This window comes from Microtus ochrogaster, unplaced genomic scaffold (assembly GCF_000317375.1).
Source record: "Microtus ochrogaster isolate Prairie Vole_2 unplaced genomic scaffold, MicOch1.0 UNK2, whole genome shotgun sequence".
NCBI lineage: Eukaryota > Metazoa > Chordata > Mammalia > Rodentia > Cricetidae > Microtus > Microtus ochrogaster.
Window position 1 is genome coordinate 18415623 of NW_004949100.1, and position 23767 is coordinate 18439389.

Here is a 23767-nt window from a genome sequence, read left to right on the forward strand (position 1 = left end):
GCTCAACTCACTAGACCTGGATGGAGGTGGGGGTTCCTTGGACTTCCCACAGGGCAGGGAACCCTGATTGCTCTTTGGGCTGAGGAGGGAGGGGGAGTTTATTGGGGGAGGGGGAGGGAAATGGGAGGCGGTGGCGGGGAAGAGACAGAAATCTTTAATTAATAAATAAATAAATAAACCACTAATCTTGGGTTCATTTGAACCAAATTGATTGGAATTAGATGATGAGAAGATATTATGTTTAGATGTTAAGAAATATGGCTATTTTCCCATGTTTTCAGAGCTATAATAATCTTTCAATTCTGAAAGTACATTTTAAGATTAAAAACACTTTTGAAGTAATAGAGGTACAGGTCAGTGCTTAGAAACCTTGTCTCACACGTAAGGCCTTATGCTGTATTCCTACTACAGCAAACAAAAACACTATTGTTTGCAAACTTTTTTGTAAGTTATCTTATTTCTTCCAGATTTTGTTTGTTCATTTCCACCGTGGTTCCTATTTTTTCAGGTGTACCAGTAAGTAGTCGGGTATCAGCAAAAATTCAACAGCTTGTCAATACCCTTAAACGACCGAAGCGGCCCCCATTACGGGAATTCTTTGTTGATGACTTTGAAGAATTGTTAGAAGGTAAATTTTTTTCTACCTCTTCTTTTAGGAGGTCCTGTGGTTCCATGTACAATGCTATATTTTCTGCAAAATGACTTTATTTTGTTAAGAGTAATGAACTTGCCTTTTCTTAATAATAGAACTCTAACCCAGAGGGCAGGTTGCTGTTTTCAGTGCATATGTTAAAGGTACACCAAGTGCCAAGCAGTTAGCGCTTTAAAACCACCTGCCCCCTCGGTAGTAATGTGACTCTGTTCTGTGATTTAGGCCTCTTTGTAAGAACTCAGTGCCATGATAGCAAAGCAAAATGTAACTGTAGAGATCCGTCGCTCAGCGCTGAAGGATACTTTATACACAAGGTTATGAGATTGGGGAAGCATGGTGAGGGCTCTGCCATCCACCTCACCTATAATGAATGGGAGTCTTCCACTAGATAACTTAAAATTGAAACAAAATAGATCTGTATGTTGGATCAAACCCAAGCTTCTTGTTATCTGTTAACTGAAGCTTGTTAAGACTCAGCTGAGGGATGGGTAAGACGGATGACTAATGGAATAAAGCACTTGGGTGCAAGTGTGAAGATGGAATTTCAGATCCCCAGAACTCATGTAAATTGCAGTCTTGGAAAGTATAGATCACCAGAACAAGCTGGTAAGTAACACCAGCCTCATCCATGAGTTCTGGGTTTTATTGAGAGACACTGCCTCAATGAATAAGGGAGAACAATAATGGAGGAAATTTCCGAACAACAACCTTCAACCTATATGTGCATATTCATGTACACATGGGAACACATACACCACATGCATATACATAAAAATTGAAAACTAAAATAAAATGTATAGAAGACTCAGCTGATTTTCCAGATAGTAGATGGAGATGATCATTCAAACTCTGAGAGAGAATCTAGAAATAGGGGAAATAATTTCAGTTTTACACCTATCTAAAGATTTTCATTTTCTGAGACAGGGTTTCTGTGTGTAGCCCTGACTGTCCTGGAACTTTCTCTGTCGACCAGGGTACTTGAACTCACAGAGATCTGCTTGCCTCTGCTTCCTTGAGTGCTAGGATTAAAGGCGTGTGCTACTACCATGGCTAATACCTATCTAAACTAAAAGAAGAGGAACAGTGTATTCTACAATAAGACATTTATTTTAGTTTTACTCACAAAAGTAATTTCACCATGCTTTTATTATTTTTAGAGTGTTTGTAGAAGATTTCTGCCTATAGCTCATCATTAAAGGGGAAAATACAATGTAAAAGCTGAGCCTTTTGGAGTCTTGAATAATGTGTGCTAATAATTAGAACTTTAAACCCATGCATTTAAATGTGAGACTCTAGGCATATAGTTCAGTTTTGTCTGTTATCTACAAATGTTCTCACACCTACCTGAATTCTCCATTCTGTGTTGCCTTGGAAATTGTAAGAGCTCAATTCTTTTGTTACATCCATAATGATTTTGGTTCTAGAAAAGCATGTTCGCTGTCAGCTGATACACTTATGCCTTAAATATGAATCTCTTAGATATTTTACAAACTCTAAAATAAATTATACTAACATGGGTGTATTTTTAATGAAAATCTTATATGTTTAAATGTGTTTAGTTCAACAACCAGATCCAAACCAGCCAAAGCCAGAAGGTGCCCAGATGCTGGCCACAAGAGGGGAGCAATTGGGAGTGGTCACAAACTGGCCACCCTCTTTAGAAGCTGCACTACAGCGATGGGGGACCATCTCACCAAAGGCCCCCTGCTTGACAACCATGGACACAAATGGAAAACCCTTGTACATCCTCACTTACGGTAATCCCATAATGTCTTTTATAGTAATCTTATAAAGGCCACTCTCTGTCCTTTGTCATTCTTGCATTTAACCACTATTGAATGGGAAAAAAGTACATTATCTTCTGGGTGACTCATTTATGTGTGTGTTGCCTTATTTGTTTCTGGTTTAAAGGTAGATAAAAATTTAAAGAAATTTTTAGTGAAATTACTTTGTGTTGATAGAGGAGTTACTACTTTTTTTTTTTAACTTAAAACTGGGAATACATGTATAAAGCTGTAATTATAACTCCACTGTGATACTAGATCTTGTTTTTGTTTTTTGTTTGTTTGTTTTTAAATGAGTAATTTCCTTGGTGATTCAGTAGGGAGTAAACCATTGGGCCTAGGCTTGAATCATAATTCCCTAAAATATTCACATGCTGTAATCCCAAATGCTAAAATTGAAAGATGATGGAAATTCCTGAAGTCTGAAATCCAAGAAGTTTTAACTCCCCAAAATACAGCTATGTAAAAATATTTAAAATTCATTAAAAGACTTTACACACACACACACACACACACACACACACACACACACACTTGATTTTTGTTTTGTTTTGAAACAAAGTCTCTATGCGTAGCCCTAACTGCTATGTAGACCAGAATGGCCATTAACATGTAGAGATTCAGCCACCTTCTACTTCCCTGGTGTTAGAATTAAGGGCATATGCTACACCTGGCTTAATTTACATTTTAAAGGGATATTTATATCAGAAAAATAGGGGAATGTTGACATAATACTTCATAGAACACTCTCAATAATATATGTAAGAAGAGGGAATTTTTTGCCAAGCTAAATGCTCAGGTTTATTCAAACAAGCCACATAGCTTTAAAAGTTACAAGCAGATAAGCTATATTCATAAAGAACCAAGTCAGAAAGCAAATATCTACATGTGTATTATTACCATTGGTAATTACACACATCCAGCTTTATAACTGTGGTCCTCTGAAATGCCATGGTGGATAGTCCAAGTCTCTGACAAGGCTAATCAAAAGTAATTTTGGTCAGTGTTGTGTTTGTAATCACCAGAGAGCTGGGATTTTGGAAAATCTTATCTTAGGAGAATACAAGTGCATAATGAGGACAACCATTATTTTGAAGAAATTTCAGTGCATTTGCATATTCAAACAATATTGATACTGAAAGTCAATACTAGGCATATTAATAGAGACTAAAATAAGTTAGAGTTGTCTGGAAGTCTGTATCATTTGTACCTCCAGTATTGGAATCAGAACAATACAACAATAAAAGACACAGCATACCAAATTGTACAAAAGTAATGCTGACATTTTAAAATAATAGGAAGCTAAAAGCCTGCTGACTCTGGGGAAGCTAAGGGAGTGGGTTGTTGAATCCAGAGGCTGCTGATTCTGGACTTGTGTTTGTTTTTATGCCTTTCTTTTCGTCCTGGTAGTGGTTGAACTCAGAACTTTGTGCAGGTCAGGCACACATACTGTCAATGAGCTAACTCCTCCACCCAAGCCTAGTGTTCTAATCTCTGGTGCAGCAAAGAAAAACTTTGTAATTCTCAGAGAGAAAAGGCAGTTTACCTTCTGCACCTGTAAGGTCTCCTGGCTGGTTAGATGGTTATCAGTTAATATCAAGAATGATCATCCCTACCTGGTCTAGTCAGAACCATACTCATCTTTGTACAACTTCACAGACATATCCAAGATGGCCTTTGATCAGATTTCTAGGTATTTTTTTTCTGCATCATGTGATACCGTCCTGCATGTAAATTGAGACAATAACCCCACCCCCAGACTTTGTTCCTCATTCTGTCCCTCTGACAAAGTCTTCTCCTACTCTCTCAGTGAGAATTAGTTTTCAGGATTTGGCCCTCTGGGACTTCAACATCTGTAGTTTTACTTTTAGGATCGTGACTTTTTAAACTTTGGAGATTGTAATCTTTTATCATTTCAGCATTCAGGCTTATGGTATTTATGATTATTTCTGACTGACTCCACTTTGACATCTATCACTCAGAAGCAGCAAAATCTGGATACACATTGCAGAAAACTGTAGAAACAGATTTCACTTAATTCTTTCCACAGTATTCTTAATGCAGACTAAACTTTTGCACATGGCCAGCTGTGCTAGAGAGAGGTCTTTCACTTAGTTGCATCACCATGGAGAAAACAGATCACAGTTCTTTCAATATTCCTGGCTTCATCTTTACAGATAACCTTCATAGCTACAGGAACAAATGGCTCCTTTTACAGCTGCATGCATGACTTTCGATGTTCCTTTAAAAAACAAAACCTTGGCTTTTTTTAAAAAAAAAAATCACAAACACTTTGAATAATTATGAGGAAAAGGCTTCAGTTTTAAATCAACCACCAAGGTTAAGCACCCAATTCTATGTAAATAATAGAACTAAAAAGAGCCCAGCATTTTGAGAGTGGGCCGCCAGAGATCCCTTTGTGTTTCATGTACCAAAATGGGATTTGGGCTTAGAAGTATATGGGGTTTGACAGTTTACTTTTTTATGGTTCCTTTGTATTTGTGGCTACAATGCAGACTTAAAAATAGACAGGGGTTATTGTTTGCTATTTAACATAAGCTTTTTGTTGTTGTTTTTAAAGCATTCTTTTAGAAAAAGGTTTATTAAGACTTTTTTTGTATGACCCTTATGTCTGGCCAAATTAATTCTGAAAGCTAATAATATATTTGGAATCACTGCTGTTTTACAGCTAATGACTCCAACCCTTACCTGTCTGTGTGTCGATGGGGACCCTAGCACCAACCTTTGTGTTTGTCCCAGAAGCTGTGTGCATTTTAGTGACCTGCAAGCATGCGCTAAGGTAGATTAAGTTTGTGCTCTGCAATGGTGCAGTGCTTTGGCTTGGGAAGTCAAAGATGAATGAAACTGGGTACATAAGATGAAAGTCTTGGCTATGACCATGAATACTATATGTGAATGTTATATCTGTGGGAAACAAAAATGAACCACAAATTGGTTATTTCTGAGAAAATTCAGGGAAAACAAAGCTCATTGAATTTCAGTTGTTCTAAGGCCTGAGCAAATTAGTGGGATTGAAGGACTATACTATTTAAAGTCCTCAAATATCCCTTCAGCCCTCAAATTTGGGTTCCCTGTCAAGTCTTGAGACAGCCGAATTTTTAGCTGAGAAATTTAAAATATTTGGTAGAAAATATCGATAGAGTAAGCCTATAAACTATCTGATACTTAAATCTTCACATTGAGGTAGAAATAGAAAGCATACTGACCAGTACCCATGGGATACCATAATCTTAATTAACGAAAGTAACTACACAGCACTTTCTTTTTCATGTCTCACTTGATAGAAACCACCATCTTCATCTACTTCCTCTTTTTTGTTAGGATACCTGTAAGTTCATTTTTCTTTTCTATCTCATAAATGTTCCTATTTGTCTTTTTATTTTTAAAATATTTAATATACATATACATGTGTGATATATTTTGATCAAATCCATTTACCATTCTTTACCTTTCAATTCCTTCCCTATCTCCACCATCTCTTTTCACTTACAACCTATTGTGCTCATTTTTTCTCCCACTACCTGCTGAGTCCATTTAGTGCTGTCTGTATATGCACAACTATAGGACCATCTGTTGGAGCATAGGTAGCCTTCAGGCCTGCATCCCTGAAGAAAATTGACTCTTCCTCCCCGAGCAGCCATCTATTGCTATTAGCTCTTTCTATAGGGGTAGAACTTCATTAGTTCCTCCTCATCCATTCTGAGTTATTTTAAGTATGATAGGGATTTAGCTGCCTTGGTTACCAGTCTTCCCATCACCTTATTATAAATTGTTCCTGATAAGTCTCTACAATTCTTGTTCTATTTTATATGTGATGTCTTCTTCTGATAACTGTATTACCCCCTCCATATCTGTCTGTCTCCTTTCTCTGCAGTTACGTTGTCTGTACAATAACCTAGACTTCATTCAAATCTAAGAAAAGTTAAAGAAAGTAGTCCTTGTCACCCACTCTGGAAGTGTTTCTTGTTTTTGATTTATAGTAGTAACTGCACTTGCTAAGTTTCCTTTTCTCTAAAAGCTACAAGATGTAAACATACTAAGTATATTTCAAGAATTTTGCCCAAAGTTTGTGTTTTGTGCTTTCCTTGAGTCTCTATGTAAAAGTAGATTGTGTGTGTTAGTGTAAGATATAAGCTTCTAAGAATCCTCAGGTGAAAATGAATTTGAAGCATTAACAAACTATAATGGTTTTAATTGATTGGTTTGTTTACAACACATTACTTTTTATTTTATTCAGTGATAACAAAATGTAATTATTCAGCTAGAATAGCTCCCTAATTTTGTTCACAGTAAGGAAAGTCTGGAGCCTTAAAGTATTTATGGGAAAAAAAATCCCCAACTCCTTGTGTTGTTTCTCATGAACTTATAATTATTGATAAAAAGTATCCTCACAAATAAAATATCAAATGGCTTTAAAGATCTATGAGGTTCAGAAGAGGAAGTAAACATGAGTGAAATATTAACATCTAGTAATGAAATACTTAAGTGTTATGTTAAGTTGTATACCAAATCATGCACTCGATTGGTGCTTGCCTATGACATTAGTGAAATCCCAAAAAAGTGGTTAGCATGGACTGAGAATCAAGAATTATCCTGGCAGTTAGAACAATGAAAGATAAACCATTCTCCTTCCTCAGTATCCACTAAAGGTTAGACAAGTAGATGAAGCCTATGAATGGTGAATAACAGCAGCATTAATTCAAGTAGCTATAGTTCTAATGAGAAATAAAACAAATTTACATTTTTTTAAAATTAAAACTGTATTATAAACAAAAATAATTTCTATTTACAAGAAGAAAACTAGACATTGACTATATTGAGATGTTTAGATTGATCTGCATTATATTACTTTTACATGAATGTATTGACTTAAATCTTGATTTATCTTGAAAGCTTTTAATAATTGAGTATCTTAGAATGTGCTGTAGAATGTGTAAGAACTCTCCTTCTATTTGAAGGTACTGTTATTCTCCCATATACTACCATGAATATCTGGAAATGTATTGGCATAGGGTTAAGGCTTAAAATGTGAGCACCAATTGTTATTCTTCTTAAAAAACAGGGTTGTTCTTCTTAAAACACAGGGCACAGGACAGACACACGGCGGAACAAACACAGACACGACACGGCGGCTCCCACGTGGGTCCACTTTAATGGGGGAGGGGAACACAAAAGGGCTGGGAGGGGTGCAGGACACACAAGGAAAGGCGAACTAGAGAGAGAGCCTCGTGTGGCCCTGCCTTTTTAACTGGGAAGGATGTTCCATACCTGTGCGCAGGTGTGCGCACAGGTATCCATAGTCCAGGAGGAGTCTGGGAGTTGTAGTTTCCAAAGGAACAACATAAAACTCCTTCAGAGCTTGTTTTTGTTCTTAAATAAATGTCTAGGAAAAGAAAAAACTATCTTTTTTTTACATTTGCATTCTACTTTAGAATTTTTTCTAGAGTTCAGAATTCTAAAATAGATATTTGTCATTATCTTTTTCTAAGTTCAGAGACTCCTCTTCCAAAATCCCTAAATCCTGAGATTAAAAAAATGTGTTCACTCTAAGAAGTTTCCAACCTGCAGTGGATCAGACTTTGACTGACCCATTAGAGACATTTTTACATAGTTTGTGTTCATTGCAGTTACCCAAGACAGGACATTACATTAATAAGAGATGGATGTCACTGATAGAGCTTTCTAACTCTCACTGGTTCTCACGTCCTCATGCTTAACCCAGAAGAATTGCAGCAATTAAACTTTTTTGTAGCTTACAGTAAGTGTGTCATGCAGTATGAGGAGTTAGGGGTTAACTCTGGTGATTCTCTGGCAGTGTGTCAAGTTTTAGTACTTATTTTCCATCCTGATTCTAGGAATTTAAGTTGAAGGCTTAAAATTGAAAAAAAAAAAGTCTCTGTGAGACTTTGAGAGAGAGGATATTTCAAGACCCCACCCTTCCATTCCCGTGTCTATATACTGTTAACTAATAAGAAACTACGGCTTCATGTCCCATCAACTCCTTTCCTAAGACTGGCTAAACAAGTAAAAATTAAATTTTTCAATCTCTCCTCTCCCCTTTGTCCCTCTCTCCCTTCCTTCCTTCTCCCTCTCTCTTACTTTCTCTCCCTTTTTCCCCTCTCCTCCTCTCTCCCTTTTTCTCTCCTCCTCTCCTCTCCTCCTCCTCCGTCTCTCTTATTGTTTTTAACAATTATCATATGTACTCACTTGTAAGTGGTCTTTAAACATAAAGCAAAGAAAACCAGCCTGAAAATCACAGTCCCAAAGAACCTAACAACAATGAGGACCCTAAGAGAGACATACATGGATCTAATCTACCTGGGAAGTAGAAAAAGACAAGATCTCCTGAGTAAATTGGGAAAATGGGGACCATGGGAAAGGATTGAAGGGGAGGGGAGAGAAAGGGAGGGGACCAGAAAAATATAGAGCTCAATAAAATAATAATAATAGTAATAATAATAATAATAATAATAATAATAATAATAATAATAATAACAACATCTCTACTACTACTACTTCTGAGTCACTTTTAGCTTTCAGTTTTATAGTCTTGTTTCCCTGTCCCTGTTTTTGTCAATGCTTTCAACCACATATACTGAACAAAATAGATGTATGTGCTTGACTCTGAAAATGCTTCCTAGTTTAATACTTACAGATGTATGTATCTAAAATGTATGTGTATGTTGTTAAAGTTACTTGTGTGTTTATACTTTATATTACCAGGCAAACTATGGACGAGAAGTATGAAGGTTGCATACAACATTCTACATAAATTAGGTACAAAGCAAGAACCTATGGTACGGCCTGGAGACAGAGTAAGTGAAGTTCAAATAACCAGATAACTTCTGTTTTAAAATCCCAGGATTCAGCCTGTCCTTCCTCCTTAGTAGGGGGAGGTTGGATATGAAAGACAAGTATGCACTCATTGTGAAACAGGTGTGACCATCAGATTGGGGAGTTTTGTGTGTTTTGCTGCTTTGATCAGTTTCCGTAGACTTCTTGGCCTGCTTTGTGGGAAGAAATCATGTGGCAGTAGTGGGATCATTATAAATTTAGAATTGACTCTTGTTTATTTATGAGGCCCCCCACCCGAAAATAGAGAGAGAGAGAGAGAGAGAGAGAGAGAGAGAGAGAGAGAGAGAGAGAACGCACTAGGATAGGATAAGCATTAAATTGGTTATGTAGTATGTACCACATACTGACATTCAGTGACAATTTGCATGTAGGATGACATCCCAGAAGATATTGCTTAATGAAGTCAGCCATTCTAGTTTGCATGAGTACATTCTCTGATACTGTCATAATTATAAAACTATCTAAAACATTTCTCAGAAAGTATGTCCACAACAAAATTAAGTCTCTGATTATTTAAAAGGTATGGAAAAATTGGGTCAAATATTTATTACTTATGAATATAAAGGAAACATGTTCAAAACATCAAATATATTCCAAAATGTGAAAATATATTAGAAAATCTTTGTTTCAGATACTTAAACACAAATTTCAGGGAACATAGCAAGATTGAAAGGGTAAATATGCGAAATGAAAAGGAAAACTGTTGTCCATAAGATATGCCATACTGTTAAGGGGGATCGGAAAATATATTTAATAATTACATCCAGCATTAGTGGGTTATGATATTCTACTCCCAGATGGGCTGAACTGAACACTTTGGATGAACAAGGAAGGACCAGGAATAATCAAACACTCATTAAATACTTAGCTATAGTAACAGGCAATGAAAATATGCATGTACACCATAAGAGACTGATGTTGAAATTATGCCAGGACTGGTAATGTGAAGATTACTAGTAGTATATGTTTATAGATACATATGATGTGATGTGTCACACTTCATATTGAAATCTGTAAACCCTATGTCATTGGACATTTACCATGGCAATCAGGTGCACTTTCTCTTATCGCTCTTTTTCTCATATGTTGAAACCAAGGCTTAGAGAGGCCCAACTTGTGCCTAAGATCCTAGAACTCACTAGTACCTTACGATCTGAATTGAGTTCTAACTGGGTCTAGCTCCCAAGCTCTTTGCTCAACTACCTAGTAAAGAATTATACAAGCATTTAATTATTTATAGTTGTGAGAACTATATATCAGAATACAAGGAGTTATTTATGTAGATCAGTGAAAAAGAGTAAAAACACATTATATACAGTTTTTATGTATATGAAAATCATGTCTATGGAAGATAAGAGCAAAATTTTAAATGAGCTATTGTCTAGTAATGGTACTATGATTGACAACTGTTAATGTTTCCCTTCCAGATAAGTTGGGGAAAAAAGTATGGGACACCTATTAAAGTATTTTTTTACTATGCACTTTGTATAAAACATTTTCTCATCATCCATCACTTTTGAGATATATTTTTTGCTCTGTAGCCCATCCTGGCCCTGAACTTACAGTCCTTCTTCCTCAACTTCCTGAGTACTGATTGGCCTTACAAACCTGTTTTGGGATCTTGGCATTTTCATGCTGTTGTTTTTGGAAAGGTAAATCATGCTGTTGTGTCTTGAACGTCTCCAGGTGGCGCTCGTCTTCCCCAACAATGACCCTGCTGCTTTCATGGTGGCCTTCTATGGTTGCCTTCTGGCTGAAGTTGTTCCTGTCCCCATTGAAGTGCCACTCACAAGAAAGGTAAAGAACTCTTGTTCATTAAACCTTAGACGGAGGTGACAGGCTCAGTGGTAGTTGAATGTGCTGGGTGAGAATGTGCCAACTACAGTTTTGTGAATGGCTTTTATCTTTGCTGTGCAAGTGCAGCAAATGCATGTAATGGTTGTCTCTAAGGCTCAGAATAGGTTTTCATCAGTTTCATCTATTAAGGGAACAGTTATTCATTCACACAGCATGTCTCACCTGCAGGTGTGAGACCTATTAGAGGTGGAGCTTATGCTTGTTTGTTAGCACAACATGGAGCTGTTTTATCTCGATCTGTTTTCTCATTCCTTAGTATCATTACATAGAAAGCCAGACACATGAAAGCTCCACTGACTTGTCCTGACTGTGAGTGGTGGTCCTTGCCTTGTGTTCACTTGTCTTGTTATTGTCAAATTTCAGGTTTGCCTCTGATTGGTCATACCTTACTCTCTAATGAAGGTGACTAATTTGCTGGTATCTTTATTGTGTATTCTTACTATAGGACAAATAAAAAGCTAATATTGGGTACACTGTTCACAGGTGTAGTTGGTGGTCCCTATTATGATTTGCTGCCTGCAGCCACCAGGGCTGTAGAAGTTCTGGTCTTGGTGTTTTTAGGAATCTCTACACCATTTCCCAGGACCACTGGAATAATTTTCAGGGTCTACTTTTCTTTACAGTCTTGTCCTCACCTGTTACTGTTTACCTGTTTGATAAAAAGCCATTCCAACAGGTGTGAAATAATCTCACCGTGGTTTTAATTTGCATTTTCCTAACAGTGCTGCTGAACTTTCTTTCCTGACCTGTGCCTGTAGAATATAGGAGCCTGTTGGCCTGTGCACAGTTTTCTTATTTTTACCTGACTGCGTTTACCTGGAGACAAGTGGAAGTGGAATAAGACAAGTATAGGAGTAGTGATCAAGTATATAAAACCTCATTCTTGCATCTCCCTGTTCAACGTCCTCTAATGTTACCTTAAAGGCCCCATAACGCTCCTTATTCTCAACCCTAAAAATTGTTTAATGCCTAAGTAACAACTTGCCTTTCTTCCCCCTCTTATCCTGGTAGTGAAAGGGAAACATTTAGGCATTTTTACTGAGAAGTTGGTGACCCAATTTATAGTTTACAACAGGGGAGTGGGACCAGAGAAAGCCAACCTACAACCTTGTTAGTGGGACTTGAAGTGTCATTGTACATCTGGAAAATGAATGTCACTACCTCATGGTGTCTGAACCTGTATATAATTCTGTCAGCCAAGTGAGTTTGCTAACCTGAAAAGTAAGTTAGGCCAAGATATCCTTGAGAAGCAAAGGTTATCCATAGGTGTGATGATCTGAATACAAAGTGATAGCACAGACCCGATAAGGCTGGCAGAATGAAGAACCTGACTCTGTGTGTGCCAGTGATAACAGAACTAAACAGCCTGTTCTGTCCTGGTCATTCCCTTCCTGCTGTAACTTGAACAGCTATGTAATAGCCATAGAGATCTGTTGCTCTCTGAGCCTTTGTATATGCTGTCAAGGGTGTCTGGCTTTCTCCAGAGAATCATGGTTGATTGGTTGCTTGTGTTAGTAAATGTTTCCAAATGGAGACATACGGCACTCAACTGTAATCATGGCAGTAGGGATGCTGAAACAGGTGGGTTGCCCTCAATGAGGCCAATGTGGGCTACTGAATGAGACCCTGTGTGGAAGAAAACAGAAACAAGGAATGTTTTCAACACCATTTCAGATAGAACCTCTGGAAGGAGTAATGTCAGAGTCCTATTTGCTCACCACTTTTTCTAAACAGAGTGGCATTTTGAAAGAGGTGCTTGGTAGACCTGGGATCATGAGCCACAGAAATAGATGGAAAATAGGAGTGGAGCTACTGAAGGCTGTGGGGAGACGAGGAGCAGCTGCCTGCCAGGGTGAGGAAGGGCTACTCCAGAAAGGGTATCCCTAGCTGAAGTGTCCTTATGTACACAGTATGGCAGACACTTGCGATTCACTTTCCTAATATGCCTGGATATGGTATGTGAGTGTGGGGCATGTGTATTCATGTGTGAGGTATTGTACATATGCTTCTGTGTGTGAGCATGTGCACACTCGTTTGTGTTTCTATGTTGGGTTCCTTGGGTATAAACACTTTCTATGCATATGCACTTGTATAGTGAGGATAATAAATGAGGCCAGCATGGACAAAAATTTATAATTATTAACCTTGGATGATCTATACATGAGGATGTTTTCTCTTATTTCTGGCTTTGTGCATGCTTAAAGATTTCCATTATAAACACAGCATTAAAAGACATTAATTGATAGATGTATCTTAGCTAATATTTGATATGAAGATATGGGGAGTTACTGCCACAGAGGCCACACACAAGCAATTTCTGAACAATGACATTATCAGTTAGCCTTTTCTGTGTTGAATAAATTTTTGGAAATAAATAGAAATACTTAAATTGAGGTTTGTGGTAGCTTTTATTAAAGGGAAAGTTACAAACTTTGTAAAGGGCATGATCATCTGCTGCCCTTAGTGTTATAAACTGCCAGGAGTGTGATGGTTGGGAGTTGTAGTGGTTCAAGCCTGCCTCTCCCTGCCCTCTGAGTATGGTGTGGCTGCATATTGCTCTCTATCAGAGCCATTCTTATTTTTAGGGATAAAGTACTTAGTAAATGATGTCAAGGTCAGAGTGTGTGTCTGGGGGGATTTATCTCATTTCGCATCTTTAGATATGACTATTTCCCTGAGTTGGCCTCTCATCTGTACCTTTCCAGGGACCTTGCATACCACAAGTAGCTATTGGTGCTATGTCGAAATGTAGCTGTTTATCCTGTTAGGGGGTGAGGGACTGTAAGGATCACAAAGTTCTTTTATTATTATTATTTTATTTTTATTTTTCCATTCAAATATTTACACTTCCTTCCCTCCTTTCAATCCCCTCCCACTCCCCCACTCCCGCTCCTCCCTTCCCCTCCCTGCTTGAGAGAGGGCTGGGAACCCCGTCCTATGGGAAGTCCAAGGCCCTTCCCCCTACACCCAGGCCTAGGAAGCTGTGCATCCATATAGACTAGGGTCCCCAAAAGCTAGAACAGGATGTAAAAACAAGTCCCAGTGCCTTTATCAATGGCTTCTCAGTCAGCCCTCATTGTCAGAAACAATCAGAGAGTCTGGTTTGATCACATGCTTGTTCAGACCTGGTCCAGCTAGATTGGTGAGCTTTTATTAGAACAGGCACACTGCCTCAGTTGGTGGACCAACCCCTCGCGGTCCTGACTCTTTTTTTGACCTTTGTTTTGATGTAGTCTGATCACCTCATCCTACTGTCTTGGTTGAATGTTGGACGTAGAAGGCTGTAGAAGCTGGCTCTACTTTGTATTTTGTGTTACCCTCTAGAGGCTGTTAGTGACTTGACAGATTTATCTGAAGCTTTTGTCTAGCCTCTGGAGTGGTACTTTGTAGAATAGGCGGTGTAATTAGAGAAAACATTTAATTCTAACAGCAGTCTTTAAATCTTACTCCGTCATAATGCTTCCACTCTTTATATTGCAAGGCTGTCCTCCTTTTCTTCATATCATTCTCCTCTCCCACTTCTCACGTTCCTACTCTTTTTAAAATTTCTTTCAGTACTGGGGATTGAACACTCCAGGAATTCATACATGTCTAAGAAATGCTCTTTCAACTTAATTAGCTTTTAGGGGTCAATTTATATATATAAGTATATTGTTTCGGGGAAGGGCAGGTTAGACTCCTGGCTTTAGACCCAAGTTCATAGTGTCATGCTTTCTTATTTGTACCTATACTGCAACAAGAAGCTGTGAGTAACTCTGACCAAGTCACTCCCCACTGGGAGACAGCTGTGGTGTTTGCCTGACTCAGCAAAGTGTTCATAAATTTGAGAAGCAGCCCACTTCCTGCTGCTAAAACCTACCTCTTCTGCCTGTCTCACCTCATCAGAGGAGTAGTGTTTGATCTTGACTTTACTTGAAAACAGTATTGCAACAATAGAAAGCTCCACAAAAGTGTCTCCAAAATAGGGACTGACCCCATATAGTGAAGTCCACATCACCTCTCTCATTGCAGGTTGTGTTAATTATGCAATTAGCTTGTTTGTTGTTGCTTCCTGAAAAAAAAAATCCATGTAAGGAGACTATAGATTATAAATCTACATTAGGAAAAGTATAATCTAAGCACTTAGCAGACAATGACTTCAAAATGTTAATGCTGATGAATACTAAAGCTTTTAGGGGTCAGTCACTTTGCCCAGTGACTTCCTTGGACAGGGAGGAGAGTCAGCCAGCCAAACTTCCTGAAGGCTGTTCATAGAATCAAGCTGGGTGTAGCCTCAACTCTCGTATACTATGATATGTTTTTAGTTCCAGAAATGCTGGTACTATGAGATTTTGATTTTACTTTTTAAGCAACCAACATAGTAACAGAGCTGATGGGAGAGAGGTTGAATCTGGATGACTAGGCTGCTTATTATCTGTCTTTATGAGAAGCAAACTAGTTATAGGGACAATAAAACTCACAATGGCAGGCAACTACTGAAGCTGTTGTAGCCAGGGAGCCCCATCTGTGATATCTGTTGAAAGGTGACATTTAGTCCTGGCAGTTTGGTGCCTTCCTAGGCTTTCTGTCTCCATAGTTACTACCCTGTATCCATAGCCCATTTTAGGGTGCATTGGTTACTCCATTGAGATGTGATCTATGCAACATGGTAAAGATGGTCCTGGTTGCCATTACTCTGGGTAAAAAGATTCCTTTTGGTTCTAACTCTACCAGGTGTGACATTTCAATAACCAGCCTTTGAGTGTGTGAAAATTAGGTTGCTAGGTATTCATGTTATAGATAATATATTATCAGAATATATTTCTCTCCATGATAATGAAACCTTAAAATCGTTGTCTTTGTTTTTTAATTAAAAATTTTATAAAATATATTTTGATAATTTTATCCAGTCCTATAACTCCTCCCAAATCCTCTAAACCTTTCTACCCACCCAACATTTTTATGTGTCAACTCACACTTACGAGTTCTCTCTTGCTCTTCTGTCTTGTCTTGTCTTTCTTCTCCCTCTCTTACACACACACACACACACACACACACACACACACACACAGTTGGGGGAGAAGAGTTTGGGGAGTGCAGTTCATTTCCATGTACCTTAGATGATAGAGCAGTGCTTTGGCAAGCAATACAGTTTTGTCTTAGATTCTTGTTGTTTGAGGCAGAGTTTCTGTATGTAGCACTGGCTGTCCAGGAGCTCACTCTGTAGACCAGGCCACCTCAAACTCACAGAGATCTTTCTTCCTCTGCCTCATAAGTGCTGGGTTTAAAGGCATGCACCACCACTGTCCAGCTTGTCTTAGATTCTGAACTCTTTCCTTGATCGCCTTTCAGGATGCAGGAAGCCAGCAGATAGGTTTCTTGCTTGGAAGCTGTGGAGTAACTGTCGCTTTGACTAGCGATGCCTGTCACAAAGGACTTCCAAAAAGCCCAACAGGAGAGATCCCACAGTTCAAAGGTATGCCACAGAGCCCCTGAGAATTTGCTTCCCCTTTCAACCTTTTATTCTACAGGCTAGCTCTTCACCTGTGGAAGAACATCCTATTGAGTCCAGGACAGGACTTTTCTAGCATGTCAACATTTCTGATAATACATTTAGCTCATAATCTGTGGGAGTGACGGGATGTGGCTGGTGGTATCTTGAGCACTCTTTTGATGATGCTGTCTTCAATTTAATGTATGGGAATTCTAGAGAGTCCATGTAGATTAAAGTGGTGTTTGAGAAACAAATGTGTAGTCATAAGAGAAGGAGAGTCTACAGACTTGTTTTCTAGGTCCTATTTATTTAAAAGGAATTTGTGATTTATTTCTAAGGTTGGCCAAAGCTGCTATGGTTTGTCACAGAGTCTAAACACCTCTCTAAACCTCCTCGGGACTGGTTTCCACACATCAAAGATGCAAATAATGACACAGCTTATATTGAGGTAAGATGGATGCCATCCTCCCCGAGGGTGGGTGTGTATACTGGGAAGAGGTGTGCACGTCCCCTCATTACACTAGTTCCAGTGTGGAGAGACTCACAGTGTCTCAAATAGCTAGAAGCTATTGAGTGGGGACCAGAAATATGTCAAAATCCCTTTCCATACTTTCTGTCTCGTTTCAGTATAAGACGTGTAAAGATGGAAGCGTTCTTGGGGTGACCGTGACGAGGATAGCACTGCTGACACACTGCCAGGCACTCACACAGGCCTGCAGCTATACAGAAGGTGTGGATGGTCCTGAGACTCCCTTGGATATGGGTTTTTGGGGATTCCCACTGACCAGGGATGCCTGATGGCTAGCTAGTTTGTGTGGTTCCTACTGGTACTCATCAAAGTAGCATTCTGTTTGTACCAATTCCATCCATCAGTTTGTGAACTTTAAGTAGGTGAGTTCAATTGAGTGCATCAGCTTGAGCTGATGTTGAAGGCACAGGGACTGCAGTGGAAAGTCTGAAATGAGAATGCTGGCAATGGTGGGCTCTACCAGCCTTCTAGATAATGCATTTTTACCGTGTCCTCATATGACATTTTTCCATATGTGTACCTATGTCCTCATTTAATATTTATCACATTCTTGAAGGCTCAGTCCCATAAGAAGTATTACAACCTTACCACATGGGTTTGGAGGTATGTGACTTACCTCACAGTTGGCACATGTGTGCTAATCTCTACCAACACATGAATATATATCTTCAGAAGCTATTTGTTTTTAAGTGCCATGTTTTATCCCACTTCTCATTGTTGAATAAGAAGTTTTGAGAATAGGGTTTTCCAAGAAGACACTTATTTTTCTTGGTGTGTTTTCTCCGGTTGTGAGAAGCAGAGGTAGAGTATGTGGCAGTAATCATGAGAATAGGTTTGAGTGGACACAGAGAAGGAAAAGCTAAAGCAACCCCTCCAAGAGCCTTTGGCTTGTTGCCCCAACTTTTTTTTACAGGGAGAGCATAGTCACAGCAGATAACTCTACACTGATGTCAGTTTCTGGGACCTGAAGAAGCAAGTAGTGGTCCCTAAACCCACTAAGTGACTTTAATTTTTTTTGCTGCTCATGTGATCTTCCCACCCTTGCCCTTTTAAAGAATAATTTGTCTGTTAGACATGCCCTATTAATGGTTAGACTGTTTAACACTTAGAGACACATGTCCTCTAATCTCTGCTATTTTTTTTTAAATCAAAATATAATGACTTGTGTGTCCTGGCCTGCATGCTTTGAAGTTCTGGTGCTGCCACCCTTTAGATATCAAAAGTAAATATAAACACATACATACATACATAAAATTTCTCTACTTTAAATTATAAAAAGGAATCTAGGATATATCCTTTAGATATCTATATTTCAAGTTAGTCTGTCTGGTCTGCCTCCATATTTTATTCTCTCTGAGAGGAGAGCAGAAGATAGAATGAGCCTTTGGTATATATTGCCAAAAGGAATGAGGAGATGCCCAGGACACTGAGAAGTGGCCAGGAGCTGTGTGCAGGTGACTGAAGTACCTGTTTGATAAGAACAAGGTCAGATGAAGTACCTGACTGTCCAGCATCACTGCCCCAGTCTTTGGAAATAATTGTTTTCAACAACTATTTACAGCTCTTTTCCTGTTCTTTTCCCTTTGGAATTCTCATCCCGTACTGCTTCAATATTACACCATCCTTGTCTTGAGATATCTCCCTTTTTTATTGCTCCCCTAACTAGTATTAAAACAATTCTAATGTGAGAAAACAAGCCTGAACTGTCAAAATCTCTCCCCCTCCATGTTTCCCTGTTAGGAAAACTAGGTCACATGTGGGAGAAATTAAAAAGAAAGGCCTAGGAAGGCAGGGCATAAATAAGGTGATAATACTGTGTTTGGGAATATGTTGTTATGTGACAGTGTTTTCGAAGTCTCATTGTATGCCCAAGCTGGCTTTGCCAAGCCTTGTGATCATCTTCTCTCAGCCTCTCAAGTGCTGTCTGTCATTACAGGCCTGCACCACCATGTCTGATAATGGTAAGATGTTTTCTAATGGTGATATGTTGGCAGCTGTTGCTGCTTGCTGACATACCCAAATATTATCCTGAAAACACTCTCTAGCCTGATTAGCACTTTTTAGTCATCTATTAATGACTGTAAACTTTCTGTGAAGATGGAGTAATGTGGTATTCTTATAAGATAGATGACCCCTCAGATGATGCGTTTTCCTTGCAATTTCAGTCATGCTGTTCTATAATGTCAAGTAAAAATGTGATTTTTTTTTCTCTCATACAGCTGAAACCATTGTGAATGTTCTAGACTTCAAAAAGGATGTGGGGCTTTGGCATGGCATACTGACAGTAAGTAAGCCCTCTTCATGCAAGTGTGTCCAACTTTTGCAAAGTCCCATATCACATTGTAAACATTGTGCTAAGAGTCATATTGTCCACTCAGCCAGCTTATTGCAACAGTACAATAAAGACAACTGGGCTCAGAAAAACTGGTTTGAATCTTGGACCCATATATTGAGGTAATAGCTACCAGAGTAGCACTTTTAAGGCTTCTACCGTGGGCGTTGAAGGTTTCCTGCTGTTATTACTAGTGCCTTATCTGTCAAGATCACTTTCCCACTCTCAAGAGAATGTTCTTACTGGTTTTCTAAGAATTGGGAGATCTGCTATTAGATTATTTGCAAGGGAGAAAAGGATTTTAGGCTTGTTTTTAAAATGAAGATTTTCCATGCATTATGGAGAGATATTCTTCTCATTATCAGTGCCACTTGCAAAGTGATGACTGAGCTGACTGGGAATGCTTTAGGAGAGAAATGACCTTAGATTTTAAATGTCTTGTTGGCTCTTAAAAAAAAGAAAAGCAAAACAAAGCAAACAAAAATGCATATTTGGAATTCCCCATCTATCTCATATAGGACAGTTTGACGGACTTGTTTGTTTTCTTAGTGTTTTTAATGCTTAAACTTCATTTAATTTCTGAAATAGAAAACTGCAATAATTTTATATGAATGATGAGGATATAAATATTGCAGTTTGTTATTTGTTAGTGAGCCAGATCTATTTGTATAATTCATGAACATACAAGTACCTTGTAGATAGTTCAGTAAGGCTTACTTCTAACATCTGGATGCTTTTATAAGTGGAGATGCAGAAAAATGGTTTGAAATGTTGGCATGTCATGTGTACTGTTGCAGAGAAAATAACACAGATTTGGGGTTATAAAATTAAGAAACCTGAGCTCAAGACTCTGTTGTAGCTGTGACTCTAGTGAGTGTCATATTCATATGTACAAGACACTTTTTTTTTTTTTTTTGGTTTTTCGAGACAGGGTTTCTCTGTAGCTTTGGTGCCTGTCCTGGAACTAGCTCTTGTAGATCAGGCTGGCCTCGAACTTCCAGAGATCCGCCTGCTTCTGCCTCCCGAGTGCTGGGATTAAAGGCATGCGCCACCACCACCACCTGGCAAGACACTTTTTTTAAAGCACCGGAAATTAAATGCAGGACTTTTTCAATCTTTGGCAAATGCTTTCATTTATTTACAGCCTGGCTCTTTTGTTTTTTGTTTGTATGTTTGGTTGGTTGATTTTTTTTTTTCGACACAGGATTTCTCTGTGTAACAGCCTTAACTGTCCTGAAATTTGCATTGTAGACCAAGCTGGCCTATAACTTACAGAGATCCTCCTGCCTCTTCCTTCTAAGTAGTGGATTAAAGGTGTGTGCCACCACCCCAGTAGGGTTTTCTTTTTGAGATAGAGTCTAGGTAAGTTAGCTAGACTGGCGTTGAATGTGGAATCCTCGTGTTTCAACCTCCCAAGTAGCTGGGGGGCCTGACAAAATTCATTTATTGATAGAGTCTTACCTGTTGTGTTTGGCATAAGAATAATGTGACTTGGTGTTAACTAAGCATGTAGCCCATCTGTATTTGTGGTACATGTGGTTCCATTGTCACATCCTCAAGAAAAGAAATGGTTGCTATCAGAGTTAGTACCTCTAGTAGCACATGACATGGTTCTGATTACGCATTGTCTTCTCCATCCCTGCTTCCTAGTCCCCTCTCGGAATCACCAATTCTGCTCTAGTGACTCTCATGTTGACCACACACTTTAATTTTGTTGTTCTATATCCCTGCCTGCAGTATCTGGCAATTTGTGAGTCTTTTTGTTGACTCCACTTAAAGCCACATGATTGAACACATTGTAGCATATGCTTAACCTCATTTTGGGGGTGCTTAAGCTCTGTCTCCTTAGAACGCAGTGGGAAGAAACCCTCAGAAGAAGCTGAGTTCACATAGGTTCTGTGGAGACCTCATTCCTGGTGAGGAATGTATGGTAGTCTTCTTGTTTTCATTTGGAGCTTCTTCCTTTGATGCCATGACTGCCTAGTACACAGAGGCCAAGCCAAAGCACTGACTTGATGTTTACAGTCTGTAGTCCTTCCTAGGGTTATGCTGTAGATCAATGTATCTGCAAGATATGTGAGACTTAATCACAACCTATGTGCATTGACCATTTTTATCATCAACTTTTATCATCCACTTTTAGGAACTGACTAAGTGTCTTAATCAGTGTTGGCAAGGCTGGAAGGGGACTGTGGTTCTGACACCTTTCCAAAGTTGCTTGCTTTATAGTCTGTTAACTAGCAACATGGTAACTAGTTACCATTTCTTAGTCATTTGACTAAGATTAAGTGTAGGATATTAGGGGTTAATCTTACCACCTAGCTATATCTTGTGTGCATTTTCCATCTCATCATCCCAATCTAACTACCATTTCAAGTTTCTAATAACACTACTGTATTTACTTCTTCTTTGAAATTAACATTTTAGCTTCCACATATAAATAACACCATGCAGTATCTTGTCTTCCTGTGCCCTCCAGTTATACCCATATTGTAACACATGACAGGTTTTATTTTTATATCTTCAAAATATTTCACTGTGTATGTATATCACATTTTCTACTCATTCCTCCATTGATAGATACCTAGGTTAAATTTTTATCATGGCTATTTCAGATGATAGTGCTACAGTGACCTCATGAATGTGATGTGTCTTCAACATACTGACTTCAGTTCCTTGGAAATATGCCAGCAGTGATCCTAGTGGATCATATTGTAGTTGTCTTGTTATTATTACTTGTATTTGGGGTTTTGTATATGTGTGTTTTGCAATCTTCAAACAATTTTTCACTTTGGCTATACTAATATACATTCCCACCAAGTTTCTTTGGTATTATTCCTCTGAGTATTTACTAGCATTTTTTTTCTTATAATAACCATTCTGAGAGGTGTTAACTAATTTAGTTTTGATTTTCATTTGACCTGAATTTTTCTTATTTGCTGTAATGAGCACTTTTTTCATAATTATCTTAGGTATTTATGTATCCTCTTCTTATTTTGAGTGTATATAGTGTGTTGTATATGTGTTGTGCTCTTTGTATGTGCCCATATGTGTGTGGTTATGTACTTGTTAGTGTAGATGTATACAGATTTCTGTGCACATGTGTACATATGTGTATGGAGAAGCTAAAGTTAAAAGTTTGGCCCCTTTATCTTTTTGAGACAGGGTTTTCTCTTTCTGAAACTGAAGCTCATTGATTGGATTAGACTGGCTAACCAGTGAGCTTCAGGGATTACCCTGTCTGTGCCTCTTCACTCCCCTAAGTGTTGGAGTTACAGACACAGGGCACCATATACATTTTTTCATGGGTATTGGTGAATCAGAGCTTATGTTCTCATGCTTACCTGGAAGGCACTTCACCAAATAAACCATTTTCCCAACCCTGTGCATTTACTTTTGAAAAATGCCTTTTGAGATTCTTTTTAATACAAGGTTTTAATGAGAAAAAGATTTGGAATTTAAATTCTTTGACTCATTAGTAGTCGAGGAGCAAAGAGGATGAGCTAATCTCCAATAGGTCACTTTGTCTTACAGGATTGTACCAGAGTGTACCTTAGTAATCCCGAGCCTCACTTGAGTCAGCCTTGTTCTTGTCCCCTAAAGCTCCTCTCATGTTAGTCAACCTCAGTACTTCTTTGAAGTGCTCATGTTTATTTTTCTGCCTGCCGAGCCTTGGCTTGTTTTCTCTGTGTCAAAACAGTGAGCCCCTCCTTTTGTATCCCAACCTCTTTTCTTACCTCTTGTGTTCATCGTTGGTTTCAGAGTGTCATGAACATGATGCATGTCATCAGCATCCCGTACTCGCTGATGAAGGTAAACCCTCTCTCCTGGATCCAGAAGGTCTGCCAGTACAAAGGTTGGTCTCTCCTGGGCCTGTGGGTGATTTGGTGAGAAGATAATTCACCATTCCCGATGGATTGCAATTACCTGTCTTTTCTCAGCTTCACACAGTCTGGCAGTGACATATCATTACTTATGTTTTCCTTTGTAGCAAAAGTGGCTTGTGTGAAATCAAGAGACATGCATTGGGCACTTGTAGCACACAGAGATCAGAGAGATGTCAACCTGTCCTCCCTTCGCATGCTAATAGTGGCTGATGGAGCAAATCCCTGTAAGTGAAGCATCAATTGTAGATTCAAAGATGGGAAGCCTCAGAGTTCCTTGTGTTCCACAAGTCGTTCTTGTCACTTTGATGTTTCGTTGTTGTTGTTGTTGTTTTCCTAATCTGTGTCTTGCTTGAGATTGTCTTAAAATAACCAAGCAG

The 23767-nt window shown here is 38.7% G+C and overlaps 1 protein-coding gene across 4 annotated transcripts in view; it reads left to right on the forward strand.

The window, feature by feature from the left end:
* Nucleotides 1–23767, forward strand: part of Dip2c (disco interacting protein 2 homolog C) — a 348427-nt gene that overhangs the window by 227862 nt on the left and 96798 nt on the right. For all 4 annotated transcript variants that reach the window (XM_026788415.1, XM_026788416.1, XM_026788417.1 and 1 more), the window contains 10 exons: nucleotides 509–628; nucleotides 2212–2409; nucleotides 9181–9272; nucleotides 10999–11109; nucleotides 16501–16624; nucleotides 16981–17090; nucleotides 17270–17372; nucleotides 19391–19455; nucleotides 23266–23359; nucleotides 23495–23614. In XM_026788415.1, the coding sequence (XP_026644216.1) occupies nucleotides 509–628; nucleotides 2212–2409; nucleotides 9181–9272; nucleotides 10999–11109; nucleotides 16501–16624; nucleotides 16981–17090; nucleotides 17270–17372; nucleotides 19391–19455; nucleotides 23266–23359; nucleotides 23495–23614 (1137 nt within the window). The remainder of the gene's footprint in view (nucleotides 1–508; nucleotides 629–2211; nucleotides 2410–9180; nucleotides 9273–10998; nucleotides 11110–16500; nucleotides 16625–16980; nucleotides 17091–17269; nucleotides 17373–19390; nucleotides 19456–23265; nucleotides 23360–23494; nucleotides 23615–23767) is intronic.